Here is a 17,107-nt window from a genome sequence, read left to right on the forward strand (position 1 = left end):
AAATCAAAGTGCATGGTTAAGAAGTTTGTATTAAGGGAGTTTCAGAGGCTATGCCTATATTTTATTCCCAAAGCAAGCATTTTACTGTTAGGACTGACTGACAAATAAATTACTGTTACCTAAAAAAGTCTCTTTAAAGATATAGTACGTTTCCATTGTTGGAGTCCTTTTCTCTCAACTGTTTTTTTAAATTTAAATGTAGTCCAAATGATCATTAAATAGATCCTTTAGAAAAATAAATCATTCCACTACTCTGAATGATTACATGGAAAAGGTACTTGTTAAATGTAGCATTTATTTAATAATGAAAGGTATTACATTGCTGTATTGATATTGATTTCTTTGTTTCAATGAAGATTAATATTTTCTTAAGGTAAATGATCACCTCCACTGACTAAAGATTAGCTCATATAAATATATTTTTATATTGATATAAAATAAAGGTCACTAAATCTTATAGAACAGCAATTCTCAGATTTGAAGTTATAAGATAAAAAGTGCAAGTGGAGGCGAGTTGCAAGGGTAGAATTTGCTTTGAGAAAAAAAAAAGATGTACAACTTCAGGAGTTCAGTGTTCATGAGCTTTTCAGCCAACACAATGGCAAAGCAACTTAATTCTGATCTTTGGCTACAGTGTTAAATTAATTAGCATTTTATTCTTACGAATACAAATTAGAGTGTAGGCCAGTGCACTTAATTTGATATCCTCCTCTCTTTGCTTTTCTCAACTTTGCTCCTATCCATCCTTTTTCTGGACTCTTCCCTATGATTGAAATTCTCTCTATCTTGTGTGCCAAGTATAATCTTTTCTTTTAAATCCATCCTCAAAATAGATTTCTGACACAAAGATTCTCAAATCATAACCCTGCAAAGATTGTCACCATCTCTTGAAGTCCTACCATACACGCTTAATGCTTTTGTCCCAAAAGCTCTTGCAGCTTTCACATGAAGGTGAATCCAAAGTCATGTCAGGGAAAGCAAGCATTGCAGAACAGCTCTGTAATGCATAAAACATGAGCAAACATTTTACACAATTCCTACAATAATGGCATTACAGACTTCAGAATTGATCTTATTTTTTCACCATCAAATTGCATTTTATATATTCATTTTCTGATAGAGTTACATATTAAGGTCTTTTAATTTATTGGAAAATGACCAGACTAATTCTTGCTCATCTTGTAAAACAATATAATAGAAAGATGAAAATATGCTTGAACTATTATGCTCACGTTCTGAAAGCTAAGAAAAAGAATGGACTTCTTACTAAAATAAGGGAACCGTACCGATATGTTTTTGACAGCTGCTTTGTGGATTCGAATATCCTTCTTATTGCATTGCACAAACTTGCATGTATTAACCTATTACAGTTCCATAAGGCAGAGATGTTTTTAAAAGAAGTGTTTCTCAGTGTGTTTTCACCCTCAAAAGTATTGCATATCAAAGTATTTGCATGCTCAACTGCCTGGTTTAGAGTTGTCATGCAGCGATTCATTTCAGTACATTTGAACTTCAAATAGAAAACCAACTGTGAGCAAGAAGAATAGTCTTTTGAACATATGGCCAAGCTGAAAGTGAATGTGACAATCTTTCCTGTATTGTCTATAAACTTCCTCTCCTGATTTATGGGTTTCTTTTAATATAGAATATCTACTTACTGCTGAGATGGTCAGATTCCAAACCTACCACGATTCCATATAAATTAAGATTACATCCGTGTGCCTTTCTGCCTACACATAATCTTGATTTCTGTTTGTGCTTCTAGGGCTTGCCTGCTCGAGTCAGTTATGCAGATACACGTTCATCCTTTGCACGTGCCCATGCGGATACGGCCTTCCTTTTCAGTGGGAGAAGGGTAGTTTGATCAAACCAGCAGGAATAAAATATATTACTTGGGGCCCCAACTTTTTTTAAAAAGAGGATAACTAGCTCCTTTGGCTACTTAATACCTCCTCCTTTTGCCCTTTACTGCTGCCGAGGAAGCCGTATTGGCTATTTTCAGTGATAACTGAGGAAAACAGCGCAGAGCCTGAGTCTTGGTAGCCGAAAAAGTCCAGGAAAGAAGAGTGCATCTTTCAGCTCTGAATCTCCCCTCACAGTCAGTGAAGGAGGAAGGTAGCTGAAGTTAAGGGCTAATGCAAAGCAGGTAGATTATTTTGCTTGGCAGGAGATACAGTTTTGTCCTCATCTATTATTAACTTTGTAAGTAAAAGTTTTCTGGTATATCTTTTCAATCATGTCAGCCTTTGTGTGGCTCTACCAGAGTTCAGATTTGATCTCTATCTCTCTTCACCCAAGAGCTGTAAAACACTTACAAAGCTTTAGACCGGGAATCTGAAAGTAGTGTAAAATATAATTTATTACTGAAATAATACTATTGAAAAATGGCCCCTTTAAGGTATCTAATACTACTCTCAATAGAAAAGGAAAGGTCCTTGAAAATGTGAAAAACTTTCTGCTAGCCAATGCTGAAAGAGAGTCCAAGCTGAAACACGAAAAAAAGAGTAATATTTAATTTTGAAATAATATTTTCTACAAATGAAACTAAGATGTTTGCAATTGCAGTAACATCTATTCAACCTCCTCCCTCAGTCTCCTTTCCTCACTTTCTTCAGTCATTACTTGAGTGATTAAAAAACTTAAGTGGGTCATTCCTACTTAAATTAATCTGTGGTTTCCCCGGGTTACTTCTTTGTTCATCTCCAGCTTTAATTACTGGGGAAAAAATAAAATAAAATAAAATAAAATAAAATAAAATAAAATAAAATAAAATAAAATAAAATAAAATAAAATAAAATAATTTTTTTTAAAAAAAAAAACTTTTTCTGATAGAAATTTTGGCAGAACGGGTGCACCTTTCAGAAGCCATCCTGTTTCAGGAAGTTCAATCACTACTGTATTAGGGAAATCACAGACAGTAAAAACAAACTTAAGATTATTTAATATGCAAAACCTGACACATCACAAGACTGAATAGGGGGGATCCATGAAAACTTTTACAGGACAAAATTTGTTCCAAGGCAGCAAAGACTCTCTCACACTGCTGATGGGATGCATTGGTGAGGCCGTATTCCGAGGGGAAGTTGTGGGAGTGGGAATGTGTGAAGGCTGACAGCAAACGCAGTGTTTGTCTGACTAACTACAGCTTTCCCTCGCACAGAGCGGGACAGTTCTGTGGCTTCAAACTTCACTCAGCATCCTCACAGGCTCTTTGGAAAATGGGATGACAGTGGTTCCTCTGTCTTTTACACATCTTCTGCAGTCTCTAAGACAGTCTTTCTCTTTTTGTGGCATGATCTGATATAGCTGTTTCTTAAACCCAGTGTGACTGGTGATACTGCGTGCTTCCCCAAAATACGTGGTTAAACAAAGGATCTGCAAGGAGCTTGCCTGCCAAACTGTAGGAGAGATTGATTTTTTGTGCACTGTTTTCTAATTTCTCCAGACAACAACAACAAAACGCTTGTTATGTTTATTTATATAAGAAATTCCTAATATTAAAGAATTTTCTTGAATTTCCTTCAGAGAATATCTTCCCCCCTCAAAAGAAAAAAAGAAAATAATTTGCATGTCTGTAGTATAAAAATGACTTTATCCAGTTTGTAAAATAATTATCTGCTTTGAATAAGGAAACAAAGGGATTTTCTTTGCACTTCTGCAATGCATTGTGAGTCAACCAGATAACAGCAAAATAAGAACGTCCTTGTTGTGTGCCTCGTTGAAAAAAACATCTAAGTGCTCTGATTGTTTATCGAATTTTGATACTTGAAGGCTTGCTGCTCCTTTCCTTTTCTGGCAGAAATAGCAACTGCAGTTAATGATCATCTGGGTTTTTATTTTTTTCCTAATAAGATATCATTTATCAGCAGAGAAGGAGAAGGGAATCTGAGAGTCATGCATACAGATGCATAAACTAAGTGCTGCCTCTTTTGCCAGATTGCTGCTTTTGCTTGTACATTAACGGAAAACCCATTTGTTTAGAAATAAGGCAAGCCCAAGAAGTCTACCTTTAGTTCTAGATGTGAAGCAAAAGGGTCTTATATCTAGATTTTATTCTCAGATGAACTCCAATAGTGTTCACTTGGAACCTGTGGCACACAGACACACGCAGGTACCAATAGACTAGAATTTTCAATTGCACTCGTACGTCTAATTCCAGTTTGTGACTGCAGAGCTTTCAATAAGCACCAGGAATTTAGATAGTAAACAAGGGCCATCCTGTTTTGAGTGGAATAATTATGGACATGCACAGAACTCTGTATGTATAGAGGACATTTAAGCTGTGAAATTCTTGGGTAGTTTGGAATGAATTGGCAGTCAATCAGCTGTGCAGGAGCAGAAATGTGTCAAAAATATTACGCACCGGTTTAAAGAACTGCCTGTAGCCCAGCCTTGTATTTTCTGAAATGGTGACTGGTCTTGGCTTTTGCATTTTCTGGTAGCCCAGAGCCCCTAGCAGCAAGTACACAGGGTCTCTCAAAATGAAATCTCAAAATAGGGAATCAGAGGCACCATGAACAAAGTAGACCCTTGGAATATTTGGCTGCACATAAAATGATTGATACATACATTATAATCTTATAAAAATGGCCAACATTAGACAGAATCTGTATCTCTGTCAAAAATGGGAATTCAGTGTGCAAAACAAATTGAGTTAAATAGTGTGTTTAACTCATTACATCAACTTTTATACCTCTCATAGCTACAGTGATTCAAGGAATATATTATAGGTTACTTGAACAAATGGAGCCTGCCCACACTAAATGAGTCAGATAAAAATCAATTACATTGTGGATTCTTAACTGTGGAAATAATCAATGTCATCTTTGTTCACTCCCTAGCAACAAAATATTGGTCCTGGTCAACTGATCTTTTAAAGCTGGTTTGTGCAAAATATCCCTTTTTTTTGCTATCTTATCCATCATTGTTATTGCGCTTTGGGGACCCTCCAAAAACAGAAAGCTCTTTGCTATCAGCCCTGTAAGATTACTAGGATCATTTAAACATTGATACGCATTCTTTAGTGGAGTTACTTATTCGTGTTCATACCAAATGTAAAAAAGGGCAGACCCTATGCTTTATCATATTCTATACGTTCTAGGTGCAGATTGATCAATTTATATTGTCATAGTCTTCTAGGAGTCTTTTACTGTCAGCAGCGGGGTGGGAGAGGGGGACAGAGACAGTTCTGCAAGTTTTCAAAACTTACTGATTTTCATCCATTTGCTGGTTTGGGGGGAGAAGAGTAGGAGGGATATTAAATGCCAAATCTTCCCAAATGTTACATCTGGTAGGACTGTAATTTATTCTGCTATTATAGGATCAATGGGAGTTGGAAGGAGAGATGGATAGAAAACAGACTTGAAACATCATACTCTTTATTTATTCAGCCTGTGAAAGTCCATATCATCTCTGAATAAACACAGTGGTGCGATCCTCTTTATTTCATCAGGTTTTATTAATTCCCCTCATTTTCTCTAAGTTATCCCTCAAGGACGCATACATATTGGGATGCATTGAAAACAGATGTTGATAATCCTATGTGTGATGTTTACATCTCCAACCTTTATTGGATTCCCTGAATTCCAGATGGCACATAGTCATTCTACTCTGTGTATAAGATTAAAGGGGTTTAGCTTAAAATCTGCATTGTTGTCTGTGCTTTGTAATTTTAATTCCAACATTTAGACCAACCCCATTCTGTCTTTTTAACTTTTTGTATTCTTCCATATTTGCAATTTAGTATCTCCTTGTCATTTGCTGAGAAGAGAGAAAGGGTTCCTTCTGCAAACCACTGCTTTGACCACTTTTTTCTTTATATAAATAACCCATCAGAGACAGTAAATTTTAGAATAAATTTATTGTTGTTTTAGCCTTATTGTCATTTCCAAAGCACATATAACCACACTCTAAATGCAGTAAAAATAACGTAGATTGTTTGCAACTGGGTTTTTCTCGATTTCTAAACTGCTAAGAACTGCTAGGATAGACAGCATCTAGACTAAGACTTAGGAGATCTTAACTCCTAAAATCTGCACTATTCTAATCTCAGCTCACCCTTACATAAGCACTTCTCTTTCACTGCATCTATTTCTCACTTTCTATCTACCTTCCTTTCAATATGCTGTATGGTTTTTCAGAGCTGTATATTCTGAAAAGTTTCTAGAATGTACTGCTCTGTTATACAGGCACTATTGTGCTGTATGTTCACAGACAACCAGTCCCAGTCTTTAGCTGTAATTATAATGCAATTAACAAGTAAAAATAATATAGTGAAAGAAATAGTTGCTATCTCAGTTTGACTTTTAAACTTTAATTAATAAAATTATTGATTGATACTTCTTGATATATAAATAAGACATGTACCACTGTATTTATTTGGTGCCATTATATTCATGACAATTTGTTTAACAAATCTAATCCTATGACAAAATTCTGCTGCCTTATCTAGATCTTATCTGGAATAAGTCCATGAAAATCTATAATTAAACTAACATAGATCTGTAGTAGCTTTAAATGATTTAGTCATAGTAAAATGAGCTTAGCTGTGTAGCATTTGGTCCACAGTCTTGGCTTCAAAAATGCGTGCTCTAAATTTGGTAGAGCAAGGGAAGAAGTAGAGAGCAGAAATCCCCCTCCTGCATACACACTCCCATCCTCAGTTCTCACGTTTATATGCAAACGTTCCTTTATTTCTGCAGATGAACACACTTCTGCACTCAGGCTGAAAAACCACAAGAAAATGTGTTTAAATTACAAAATGGAAATTTCTCATGGCATCCTCATTAAAAGAGACAATTCTCATGCCAGTGTGACAGCAAAGAGTCCATGTGAAGAGGAGGCAACGTGAGCACACCCTGCACCTGCCCCAAGAGCACAGAGCGTCCTGCCACTCACCCAGAGAGATAAATGACAGCTACAAAGTGACAACAAAATTAGAGCCCTATATATTCATCAGAAAAAAGAGCTGGTAAGTTAGAGATTTCGATAAAGCTAGACAATCTTTGAATACATTTAAGACAAATACAATTTCATGTGCTTATGAAAAACAGGTCTTTCTCCTAGCAAAAATAAAGTATGCTGACTTACTAAAATACTAATATTCTCGCTACACTTGTAGGTGTTTTTTATCTGGATGGCATATTATTTGCCAAAGTCATACTGAGTCTGTTAGCACTCCTGCAGCTCCCAAAAATATATTTTGGTATCGGGCTGCGCAGCACTAAAGCTGGCAAGAAGAAGACGGAAAAGGAATCTAAAGGATCAAAAAACACTTTGGATCTTTCAGCCAACTGGATTCATTAGCATGAGCTGCCTCAGCAATAACTCACAATGATGTATAGCTACGATGGCATTAAAATACTTAGCCTGGCAAATAGTGGGCAAGAAGTGGGAGAAGGAAGGCTTTATTTTTATACTGTTCATATTGTTGCTGGTGGTTTTGCCCTCCCTGCAGGCTCCGGGCGCCTCGCGCAACATGGCGGCGCCTCTCACGGCGGGCCTCAGGTGAGCGCCCCCCGCCCGCTCCGGCTCGAGCGTCCCGGCCCCGCCCCCGGCGGCGGCCCCGCCCCGCGCGGCCTGTGGCGGCTCGCGGAGGCCGCTGGGCGCCGGGCGGGCGCCATGGCGGCGGCGGGCGGCGCGTTCCTGAGGGCCCGCGGGCGGACGCTCCGCGCCTTCCGTGCAGGTACCCGCGGGGCACGGGGCGCGCGGGCCTTGCGGGAGCCTCCCGGCAGCGCGGCGGCTGCCGCCGAGGTGGGGGGAGCCGCGGGGGCGCCGCTGGCGGCGGAGGGGAGACAGGGAGCGAGCCCGTGTCGGTCCCGGGGCGCGTCGGGTCCCCCCAGCGCCACCCACTTTTGAACATCTGGGCAGGTCTCCCCCGTTCCTAAAGCCCTCCGGCGTGGAGGGTCTGAAGTTTTCCTTTCCCGGCGCACCTCTGCCTTGTGGTTACAGGTATCCTCATACTGCCCTGCAGGGAGGCTGTTCTGACTCACGGCGTTTGTGTAGCAATCACAGTTTGTGTTGGTTTGGCAAGGTGAGCAAGGTCATCCAGTCTAACAGTTTGTCATGTTTTCTTGCGCTTTGTTTGAAATATTTGACTGTGCTTGTTGCCAGATAAAAATTGCTAACTCTGAACATGTGAAATTATATATGTATACAGTCATTCTGGCAACTTATTAATTGCAGATGGTCCTGATGGTTGGGAACAGAATGCCTGGCATTTGTTGAGGGGACAGATGGCAGACAAGCCATCTAGTTACAGCAACTGTATAATGAAATTATAACAAAAGGAGTGTTTCAAAGGCAGTGAAAACCCTTCTGAACCAAAGCTGTATATATGAGCCTCTTGAAAATTGACTTAATCAAACTTATAAGAAAAATGCTGATCTGAGTCCCTGGTTTCCAACTGTGCTCCTTTCTCCTGATGTGTCTGTGTTGTTTGGTGTTCTTCGAATAAATATTAACTGAAGCTTTTTTCACAGACCGGTTGTTTTTAATCTTGTTTAGGACTTTCAGGCTATCATAGTCCAGCCCCTGTCTCAGGGTATGCTGTTTCTCTGTCAATATTTTACTTTGTTCTTTTCAAGAGAGTAAAGTTCAACACAGTCTCTTAAGAACTAATGAATAGAAAAGCAGAATCCCAGAAAACCTGGCTAAAAAAAAATGAGGCTAAAGTTTCTTGTGTTTTAAAATGAAAATCAGTTAGCATGTTTTGTTTATTTTTCCCCTGTCTTTAGAGTTTGTTCAGAGTCTATGGACACGGTTCCTTCTTGCTGAGCAGTTTGTTACACAAAATGTTTGTCACCAGCTAGCTCTGCCACACGTTTCCTTCAAAATTTGAAAATGACCCTTGAGGAACTTCCTTTCTTCTTGCTAGCCTGCTTGCTAAACTGCTGTTCCACATCCTATCCCCTAATTATTGTCTTGTTAAGTCTGCTTTCGGGGAATGTGGAAGTTGTACACATACCCTGCTCTGATCTACTCCAGATACCGGATTTATGTGCAACTCAGAAGCTCAAAGTGAGGGGCCTAAATCGTGTGTATGATCAATGGGGTGTTGCAGCAAACGGTGTGTAAACACTTCTTGTGGACGAGCTCTCTGTATGTTTTGGCTTTATTCTTTAATGTGTTGTGTGTCTCTCCTACCTGCGTGCTTCAGAGGTCCACTCCTTTCATTAGCATGTCAGTGAAGCAACAAGATCATACATTTGTGTAAACTTTGTCTTCTTCCACTTCTCCCCAGACCTCTCTTGCTCTTTTAAGCATGCTAACAGCGCTGTGCGGAGAATTTCTGTGAAAGGAGGTAGAATGCCTTCTTTCCTATTGGTAATTAAGGAAGTGGTAATACCACCAAGCAGACCTTCCCCGTTTCCCCCATTCCTCTCTGACATTCTTAGAGGGTGTGTGAGAAAATACCTGTGATAATGGGGAGACTGGATGTTGCAGGAGGGAGCATCCTGCTTCTCCGTGTGCTCAATGCCATCCTGTAATGCCTCTAGATACCCTAACTACTTGGAAACTGAAAGCATGTCCAGACCAGCTCTCTGGGGAGAAAGCCCACACCCCATCTGGGTGTTTCTATTTGAGTAACACCAAAATGATTCCACTTTAAAATAAACAATCCTACTTCCACAGTTTAATTTGGTTCTCTGATTTGAATCTGGCTTTTCATACGTTTATTTGATGCTTTCAAAAGCTTGAATTGGAAAAGACAGTTAACAAACATTGTGTACTCATGTTTTCAGTTCCACTTGTGATTTTTATAAAAGACCTTTATTCGTGTCTCCCTCCTCCTTCTTTTGAAAACTGTAGAGCTACTTTTTGGTTGTTACTCATAGGGAAGCTCTTTTATCCTTTTGATCACCTTTATTATGCTTCCTTTCCAGATGTGAAAATGCTGGAATAGTATTCAAGACAGGAGTGCAACTTGGGTTATACAGGAGTGTAATGGTGATGGCGTTTTTCTGTTCGGATCCCTATTCTTGTCCTATCTATGTTTTTTTTTGTTGTTATTGAACACTGAGGTGACTTTTCTCTGTAGTACTCAGAACTATCCCTGTTTGAAGTTGTTCTTTCCCTGGATATAACATCCTCCGCGTTGCCTTGAAGTTCGTGTGCTGCTTTCTTGAATGGACAGGCCGAGCAGTGGAGTCCTTCCATAGTAATGCTCAATCTGGCCTTATTTTTACTGTGACAAATAGATTAATCTTAGCAAATTTCACTTCCTTGCTATTCAGTTGCTCTTACAGTTTGTTGTTAGGACAGATCCACGTGGGATCTATGTGTTTGTCCATTTCTTTTTCTTTTCTAGCAGTTGTTAATTTGATATATTTGTTTATTTGTGTGTGGACAAGGAAATCCCCAGGAACCTTTGTTGCAGCTCTGCCAGATACAATCTGCCTGGACCTCCAAGAGGTGTCAAGTGGATTCCCCTTGCTGATGTACGTACTGACTCCTTTGAAACTGTAAACCTGAGAGATAGAACTTCTCTCTATAAAAGCCAGTGATAATTTTTTAAGAGATAGTTACTGTCTTTGTAATCTTTTCTGTTAATTTGTCTGCGTAGATACCAGCTTTGCTGTTTACTAGTTATCAGATCACTCTGGAGATCTTTTTAAATGTTGGTATGATGTTGAGCATCTTTCTGCTCTTCTAATGCTAGGATGTTCTAAGCAAGGATTTACACTCCGTGGGTTTTATTCTCAGTTACTTTAGAGTTCTGTGAACCTTATCTCTGTTGAATCCTCTGCTGGTGTCTGTAGGGAAGGATGATGGCACTGGATCACAGTGAGCATGGATGTCGTCTGGGATGAAGCATCTGGCCTTCTAAAGGCTTGTCATGCCTTTGAAAGGGCTTTTCTAGTTATCAGGTTTATGCTATTTCCAACAGTTCTTCACTTTTTTAGCTGGACTTCTGGGGCTGTTGCATCTTTCCAAAGTATAAAGTCTTTCCTCTGTTCTTATTTGGATACAACTTTAGTTTTAGTGTCAAGGTTTTAGAGGCTTTCTTACAGCTGTTGTGCAGTTGGGCCAGATTCTTTTCTGTCTTTCAGAAGTCCTTCTCAGTAAGTGTTGTGCATATGGTCACATATGCAAAGACATATGGGGTAGTGTCTTTGAATAATTTCCATGCTGCCTTCAAGGATTTTTGCACTTGTAAAAAGCTTCATAATTGCATGTAATTCCCTCTTTGAAACTAAATACAGCTACAGTCATTTTTTTTCTCTTTCCTTGCTTTCACATGAATGTTTAATCTTGGTAAATTATGATTACTGTTCTAAAGCTCTTCAACAGTAATATTTTTGATACGGGTTTTGCACTGATGAGAACAAGCCAAAAACTGCTGGCTAGCTACTCTGTTCCTTCCCCAATGTTGGCTCCAACTGTCAGATGAATTAGGCAAATTTTTAAGTGGGTTTCAAGCAACTCTCTAGGCCTTTACCTTGTCACATATAAGACATTCCTCAGTAATTACTCCTTACAAGAGATGTTTTATGCTCTCAAAAATGTGTTTCAATTTTTTTTTTCTTTTTCTGTTGCATCCCATAATAACTTGTCGTGGTTGTGCTACAGAATCCCTCTAGCTATTTCTGAGGTAGTTTCTAAGGTACGGCTGAAAAATACGGCTAAAAAGAATGGAGGCTTCATGAGATTGTGATCTGCTTTTGTATTTGGACATACGAGCAATAATGGCAGTATTTTTTAAGTCTTACTGATAATGTTTTAATGTTGAATAAGAAATTACATAGGACTTAGTGAAACTGCTTTTTTTTAAAAAAAAAAAAAAAAAAGCTTTTCCAGAGCTAAGAGAAAGAAAAACATCATATTTAAAAGGTAAAGGGCAGAAAAACTTCACAGAAAAACAAAATGAACCCCAAAACCACAGCGTGTGCTATTAAAAATCCTGCCACTATAACACTGTTGTTACAGGTCTGCTTCGAGTGGTTTACAAGACCAACCTGTGTGTGTTTATATATTTATGTGTATTCATGATGCTTAGGGAAGGGAGAAGAAAACAAAGGGGAAATTAGGGACAAGCAAAAGTAGAAGATAGGAAGCTGTACCAAGACACCAGTTATTGCCCTCCAGAAAGGATGAGGTTAAGGCTTAAATCTCATGTAGATCATCAGTGGCTTTTTGTGTGTGATCACAAAATACTAGTGGTTTTCCCCTGTGATTTACTGCTGCCTACTTTGGCCCTTCATAGAATAATCCTTAGATAAAATTAGAAGCTGGAACCAGTTTTCAGCCTATACTACTAAAAATACATTGTATTGATCCTGTCGGTGTAGTTTGGCTTGCATTGGAGCAGAGAGAGTTGAATGTTGAAACAGAGCCATAGCAGCATATTTTGGAGTTGGACTTCTGTGCTAATCAACGATAGGACTCTTAAGGAGGCCCGGGAACAAGGCGGATTTGGAACGGGAGCTTTGTGTGGCTCCAAGAGCAATTCCACAGCCATCACTTCTTCAAAATTGGAGACTGTCCATATATCAGTTAGCTGTATGACAAGGATTTGTGGAGTGACATGTGTGAAGAGGGACGGCTCTGCTTTGTCAGCTCATGGAGGCACTATGTGTGTGTATTTGTATACCATATTGACGAGTGTGTGTTTTGATTAGTGGGTGTGGGCTTGATCTTTTTTTTAAATGACATCTATAATATCCATGGAAACTTCTTAGTCATGTAGGTTAAGGTAGCTTTTTTTTTTTTTTTAAGAAAAAACTTTTGCAGCATGCCATGATTAAGTTCAAATACAATCACCCAAAAGAGAATAGTTGAGCGTGGCGCAGCCCCAAGCATCTGCTGCTTAAAGCACTCTGCTGCTGGATGCAGGAGGTGACGGAGGGCCTGTTTCAAAACAGCCTTAACTCTGTCTGCACAATGGGACTTGCTACTGAGAAATATTTAATATGCTGGAGAGGCATATTAACAGAAGCTGCTGAGAGAGAGTGAGGACCCACAGTATGAGAGACCAGGTTTCTGTTGCTATCCAAGTCAATTCTTCCATGAGAGACGAAGGCTTCATGAGGACCTTGGTGTCTTCTGCAGAACTGAATCTGTGCTCTTCATTTAGCTCATTTTAAGGCAGTCAATATCAGAGCAGAAAGGAAGAAATCTTGTACATTCAGAAATACCGGGGTTTTGTGGGAGAACTGGCTGAATAGGTATCAGGATGGGAGGTTGCAATGCATTTGGGGACTGTTGCATTTGCTTGATTTTTTTAAAATCTTTTTAAAAATCTTTTGTAAATTCATTACAGATTGACACTAAAAATCTGAAAGAGTAACCCACTGCTTTGAAAGTAAATTAGTAATTCTTGCATCTTGGGGCACAATCCAGGCACCAGCTCTATCTGAGAAATCTGCTGATTCCTACTTGGCACTTGCATTTACTTATTTATTTTAGAAGGTCACAAACAGCCTCTGTGCTCACAGCGATGAGGAGCCAGTTTTCAGTTGGCAGAGTCTCAGTTCTGCTCAATCATGTGATGCAAGGTAGAAAGCAGAAAAAATATTTATTAATTGAATCCTAATCTTTTATTGATCTACCTGGCATGCACTTTATCTGCTATGACTCTAGCTCATCTAAAAGCTTGAAAAATAGACCTGACCTATGGACTGGAAAATTGAAACTCCTAGCGAGAGCTGAACTTTGGATCTCACTCTCAGAACAGCCATTGCTGCTTTGGAAGAGAGGACGGCAGCTGTCCGTACTATTTAATTGGAATTCCGGGGACTGATACCTAGGATGTGGATCATGACTAGATGATCTTTGTGAGAACAGCTGTCCCTCCTGCCCAACGCTGTTCGTGGTTGCCTCATTTGGGCACTGCATGAGCACCTCGGGAGGGAGATTGCTGAGAAAGCCCAGGGAAGGGGGCCAGGCGGCTCTTTGCGGGCCCTGACTTGGCACACGAGCAGGCGAGGCTCGTGGGGACCTACCTGTTCTGCTTGAGCATCCTGGCAAACAGTCGGCCAGGGAGGAGCGGTGTGCGGGACTTTGGAGGGTAATGGTCCGAGCCCGGACTAAGGGTTGTAGGCAAATCACTTGCTAGGTGAAAGACTTGTGGATCCAGCTGTGCTACAAGGTCTGACTTCTGTTCCTCATTGCTACTCCCATGCCATATTGGAGCAATCGCACTGTCTGCTCTTGGTTTTTAAGCAAAATCAGCCAAATATCTCAAGTTGCAACAATTTAACTGTATGACTGGACTGATGTTTTCACTTGCACGTATAAGGGAAGCCTTCTGCAGTGTTGTCTGCTGACAGACTGGGGAGAGCAGTTAACTTATCTCGTGAAACAGCAGGATTCAGAACAGGGCTTAAGACTCGCTGCACCTGCAAGTTTGGTGCTGGTGCTGTTCCGTGTTTAGCTGCAGAAGTCTTGTATTCCCACTTAATCAAACCTGCAAGTACAACATAGAATCATAGAATCTTAGAGTCATTAAGGTTGGCAGAAGCCTTTAGAGATCATCCAGTCCAACGCCCCAGTACATGCAGGGTCACCTACAATGTGTTACACAGAATTGTGTCCAACATAAGTAAATAGTTCTAGGGATTTTTAAAAATAGGTTTTCTAGTTGTTTGGATCAAACATCTGCAAAGAAGCTATAAATACATTGCCTTTTTTTGGTAACTATTTGATAAATTATCTACTGCAGGAGTAGCTGTTTGCTAAATTGCTTGACCAAGACCAGTGAATTAAACATTTTAGTAAAATGTTACACAGTCCCAATTCCTGCATCTCTTCTGTTGTTTCTGCTTTTTCTCTTCATTTTGTTCCTTTTCATCTTTGTTTTTCATTTCTAAATGAGAATATAGCACATACCCCTCTACATCATTTTCAATTTCTTTCTCTTTTCACCTCCTCTTTCCTTTTCTCCCTGCTGTTCTTCACTTCCACCCCTGCATCTTCTGTTTCTCCTTTCTTCTGCCACTTCTTGCATGTGTGTACTGAACTTCTCTTTTCAGATTCATCTGCTCTCCCTCCCTCTTTCTCCTTGCCTCACGTGATCATCACCCTCCTACTCGCATGAATGTGTCTGTGCACAGTCTGGGAGCCTTTCGGGTACTAAAACCTTGAGAGTCGCTCTACTAGCGCAGGAAAAAAAGCCCGTGAAGCTTCTATTTGAAGAGTCCCTGCTCCTGCCTTGCAAGCTGCTTTGCTTCAGCTCACGTCCTGCATGGTCTGCTCGCCAGGCCTCGCTGTTGGAGTGCGAGGGACGCGTCGTTGTGCCTGGGGCACGGTCCAGTGCTGCTGGTGGGCCTGGGGACGTGGAGCTGCACGGTCACCTCCTTGAGAACAGCATGAGTTGTCTTCTCCAAGCAGCTCCTGGAGAAAAACCAAAACCACCTTTGTATTCTAGGCCACTGTGGTAAAATCACTGGTTTCATGTTAGTGCAAAATAAGAAATTTCCTCAACACTGATGAAAAAACGTGTCTTCCGGGTTGCTGGGAGAAGGAGAGGTGTTGAGAGCCCCTGCTGCGTTTTGAGGCATTTCAGCGTTTTCTCGGAGTGTCCATGTAATGAGACACTCATTACACACATGTGCCGCTCCTCCAAAACAAGCTGCTCTTTCAGACCTTCCTTTTCTTAGTTTTCTTTCAGATGGCTTGTGAAAGATTTCTGATGCGGGCTTCCTTTTTATGACAGCTCATAAAAACTTTAAGTTGATTTCTCTGCCCAAACAATACCTTTGATGTAAGCATGTAAGCTAGATTTTTTATTGCAGTCATATTTTTCGTTTTCCATGCAAGGCACAAGATAAAAACCTAAATATTTTTTTGTCATTCAGCTAGTTCCATAAGACTTCTATTGAAAACTCATGGGTAGAATAAGGTACGTCATTGGAAAAGTTAATTTCATTTCAGAATTAAAAGTTAATGAGTGGCTAAAAGTTTCCATCTATAAAATGTGAGTATTATTCAGAGCAAGGCATTGCTAGCATGAATTGATAGACAGTGTTAACTGATTATAAATAACTTTAGAAATTGAATATTATATTAAATAAAATGCAGGATCCTACGTTTGGCAATGGGAATTGATGTCATGGCAACACAATACAGGTACCAGCAGCTCCTGGGCGTTGCCTCTCGTGGTTCTTCCATACCCAACCCCAGCCTGGCTATGTCCGCTGGGCAAGAGACAAATTCTGACCCAAGTTTTCTGATTTTTCTTGAATTAAACACACCTGCCTCCTTACAAAGCACAGGGCAGGCTGGAACCAGGAAAGCTAAAATTCAAGTGAGTCAGCTTTACAATGACCCTTTCTCCTAACTTTGTAAAAAAGAACCCAAAAGAAAATCCATACTGTGGACATAGCATGCGGTTATGTGGTGTTAATAGGGGATTAATCTAGTATTAACTCAAACTGTGTTTCAGATCGGACTGACATAATATATGAATTTATTTATGGATTATATTTGAATTTGAAATCATTCACCATTTTCTTTTTTTTTCTTTAGATTAAACTATGGATTGGTGTAGGCAGTGATTTTTTTAACAGTTGAAATGCTGTTAAAAATATCAGTAAAAGTGTAAAGCAAAGTACAGGTGAGCACAGACATGGTGAGAAGTGTGGGAGCCAGGTGCAGCTGTCCAAACCCAAAATACTCAAGATGCAAGTAGGTGCCTTCAGACACCTGGGGAAACCACAGTACACTCATGTTTGTTTTCCTGTTGAGGACTGAGGCACCAGTCTGCAAGGTGGCATACTCATTTGTGTTTACAGTTTGCAGCCAAATGTAGCTTTATTTGCACAGTGTTCTTTAATGTGCTTGCAGACAGTCCTGCCAATCAAGGTTTTTTTCTGTGGCACATTTTATTACAGTATCAGAGAAACAGTGGAAAAAAATAGTTGCAGAAATTTTGTTATTTCCTTTGCCTTTGCAGAGTTAAATTTCCTTCTAAGTTCCCAACTTTTTGTTATAAGTGTCAAGTTATTATGGAGGGTCTCTGTTAAGATTTTAATTGTTGCTGCTAATTCTGTCGTTAATGGGATTTATTTTTTTTTGCTGTCCTTGGTTCTGTTTGTCTTCAGTTTTAAATTGAAAGAATTTGTTGGATCTAACTTCTCCCTAAGATTTTTAAGAACAAAATGCCCTT

The 17,107-nt window shown here is 39.8% G+C and overlaps 1 protein-coding gene across 3 annotated transcripts in view; it reads left to right on the plus strand.

Moving 5' to 3' along the window:
- The window catches only part of CPPED1 (calcineurin like phosphoesterase domain containing 1), a 74,693-nt gene that overhangs the window by 14,440 nt on the left and 43,146 nt on the right, over window positions 1-17,107 (plus strand). Inside the window, exon 1 of one of the 3 annotated variants that reach the window (XM_088522994.1) lies at window positions 7,569-7,684. The exons of the other annotated variants lie outside the window; for them this stretch is intronic. Within the exon in view, the coding sequence (XP_088379120.1) occupies window positions 7,621-7,684 (64 nt within the window). The 5' untranslated portion in view covers window positions 7,569-7,620. Of the gene's footprint in view, window positions 1-7,568; window positions 7,685-17,107 lie in introns of those variants that run through there. 3 annotated transcript variants of the gene reach the window in all.

Source organism: Tinamus guttatus, unplaced genomic scaffold, assembly GCF_059628265.1.
Source record: "Tinamus guttatus ecotype Peru unplaced genomic scaffold, ASM5962826v1 Tinamus_guttatus_pri_ptg000172l, whole genome shotgun sequence".
Taxonomy (NCBI): domain Eukaryota; kingdom Metazoa; phylum Chordata; class Aves; order Tinamiformes; family Tinamidae; genus Tinamus; species Tinamus guttatus.